A 2,683-nucleotide genomic window follows, 5' to 3' on the forward strand; every position below is an offset into this window, starting at 1 on the left:
TCCTGGATCAACCAGGCCAACACTAGACTACTGGCAATTCTGAATACATTGGCACCGCTCGCTGTCTTCACTCACATTCAACGTTGACTGGTTGGGCGGTGGGGCTTTCCTATGGAAGATTGCGTTGCAAATTTCCTCAAATGGGAGGGTATCTTCTTTCTGGATGGTGAACAATGGACTGTCCCACCGGTTCCGGGAATCTGGAGCCTCAAATCGCATCACCAATGCATCGAAACTTATGAAATTGCAAAGCATAAATTAACTGTTATAACTAATTCAAAAAGACTCAAAGTACAAACAGTGGGATGGTCTTACAAAACAATGCAACATACTGATTTTATACAGTACGTTCATTAAGTAATAAAATGTTACCAGACAAAGCGCCACATGAAAACGAGACAGACAGACTTGGGCTGTTCACACGACCACTGGATGTCACATATTACAGCCAAGTTCTTTTGAAAGTACAGTTACTGTTGTGATACAAAGAACTGCGGATGCTGGGATAACGTTCGACATAGACTGGTTGGACCAAAGGGTCTGTTTGCATGCTATATGACTCTATGACAGTGGTGACAAGCTCACATTTCTTGGGAGTATTGCTCCTCTGGCTCTCTGTTCCGGTTCCACAATGAACAGACATCGACAGCAGTGTCACAGTGAATCTAGAAACAAAAAAAAAAAAAAAAAAATCCAATTTCATCCTCGACGGGAAATAGGCTTTACTAACAAAAGTAAAGTACTCCAGATGGTGAAATTCTGAAATAAAAAAACAGATCATGTTAGAAACACAGCTGGTCAGAAGTCACCTGTGGAAAGATAGACAGTTAACGTTTCAGATCAATGACATTTTATTGTATTTGGGAAAAAGTTACAGATGGAACAGATTTTGAAGAGGGAGACAGGGAAAACAGGGTAAGGGAGAAAGGATCAAAAGAAATGATCTTTAATAGGTGGCAGTGTAGAGATAATAAATGACAAATGATGAGGGTGCAAAGTGAAGGTGGTGATAATAGGAAAACTATACAAAGTTTGGGTTTACAGAGGTGTGAATGGAATGGCAGAATCAGGACTATTACCTATCATCTGAAAAAGTGGGGCAGGAGTTCAGATTTCAAATAACTGAATTCAGTTACTAGTCCAGAAGGCGAATAACAGCCACATAAAAAGACAAGATGCCGATCCTTGAGCTTACTCTATTCGAATGAATCTGTGTGGAGGTCATAGATTAGGAAGACTGTTTTCTATTTATTGCTCATGATGCTGCCTTCACTAGGTCAGGAGGGCAATCATTTTGCCTCCGTTCAGTTCCGTCACTTGTCAGTTCCGTTCTCCTTGCCACTCTGACCTTTCTGCGCATGGAACATCACCACTTGCAGCACAACCCACCCACATTCCATGAAATTTTTTTTTAAAAAGGAGCGACAATCCAAAAGGAATGATTGCAGCCCTGGACAGTGAGAGCAGAGGGGACGGACTATTTCTTGTGCTTTGTAGGTTTGGTTTCAAAATAAAAAAAGCAGCAAATAATTCGTGGGATGAGGGTGTTGCTGTACTGCCAATCCTTAATTACCTTAGAGAAGGCAGTGATAGGTCACCTTCTTGAATTGTCACAGTCTGCAATGTAAGTAGTTAACTAGTGCTATTAAGAAGGAATTTCCAGGCTTTTCACCCAGCAACACTGAAGGAACGTGATATATTTCAAGAAGCGCAAATGGCTGCAAAACCAGCGATAAAAAGCACTATATAATTGTAAAACCTTTTTTTAAATATTAAAAAAAGCATCATATTTAGCACCTGCATGTTTTCTCCCATTTCTCAGTAATGATTGGGATATGGGGACATTGTTCTTGAAGTGGAGTCACAGGTAGACAGGGCAATGAAGGCAGCGTTTGATACACTTGCCTTTATTGGTCATTGCATTGAGTGTAGGAGTTGAGAGTTCATGTTGCAGCTGTACAGATCATTGGTTAGGCCACTTTTGGATTATTAAGTTCAATTCTGGTCTCCCTGCTGTAGGAAGGAAGTTGTTAAACTTGAAAGAGTTCAGGAAAGATTTAACAGGATGTTGCCAGCGTTGGAGGGTTTGAGCTATAGGGAGAGGCTGAATAGGCTGGGGCTATTTTCCCTGGAGCATCGGAGGCTGAGGGATGACCTTATAGAGGTTTATAAAATCATGAGGCGCATGAATAGGATCAACAGCCAAGGTCTTTTTCCCAGGGTAGGGGAGTCGAAAACTAGAGGGAATAGGTTTAAGGCGAGGGAGGAAAGATTTAAAAAGGAACCTAAGGGGCAACTTTTCACACAGAGGGCGGTATGTGTATGGAATGAACTACCAGAAGTAGTGGTGGAGGCTGGTACAATTACAACATTTAAAAGGCATCTGGATGGGTACATGGAATAGGAAGGGTTTAGAGGGGTATGGGCCAAATGCTGGCAAATGTTTCTAGATTAATTTTGGATTATCTGGTCAGCGCAGACAAGTTGGAACAAAGGGTCTGTTTCCATGCTGGACATCTCTACGACTCTATGTGCCAGTTTCTATCACCTCCCCTAGTGGCCTGGAGATAGTCTAGTTGGTCGAAGTCGGCAGAACATTGTCCCTCAGTAACATTTTGGCTCAGCTGAGATAACAAGGTGTAGAGCTGGATGAACACAGCAGGCCGAGCAGCATCATAGGAGC

General features: G+C 42.2%; 1 protein-coding gene across 1 annotated transcript in view; it reads right to left on the reverse strand.

The window, feature by feature from the left end:
- Window positions 1-27: 27 nt before the first annotated feature.
- The window catches only part of kti12 (KTI12 chromatin associated homolog), a 20,463-nt gene continuing 17,807 nt past the window's right edge, over window positions 28-2,683 (reverse strand). Inside the window, exons 6-7 of the mRNA XM_048617023.1 lie at window positions 586-665; window positions 28-235 (exon numbers count right to left, since the gene is read on the reverse strand). Coding sequence (XP_048472980.1) covers window positions 28-235; window positions 586-665 — 288 coding nt within the window. The remainder of the gene's footprint in view (window positions 236-585; window positions 666-2,683) is intronic.

Source organism: Rhincodon typus, chromosome 36, assembly GCF_021869965.1.
Source record: "Rhincodon typus isolate 14 chromosome 36, sRhiTyp1.1, whole genome shotgun sequence".
Taxonomy (NCBI): Eukaryota; Metazoa; Chordata; class Chondrichthyes; order Orectolobiformes; family Rhincodontidae; genus Rhincodon; species Rhincodon typus.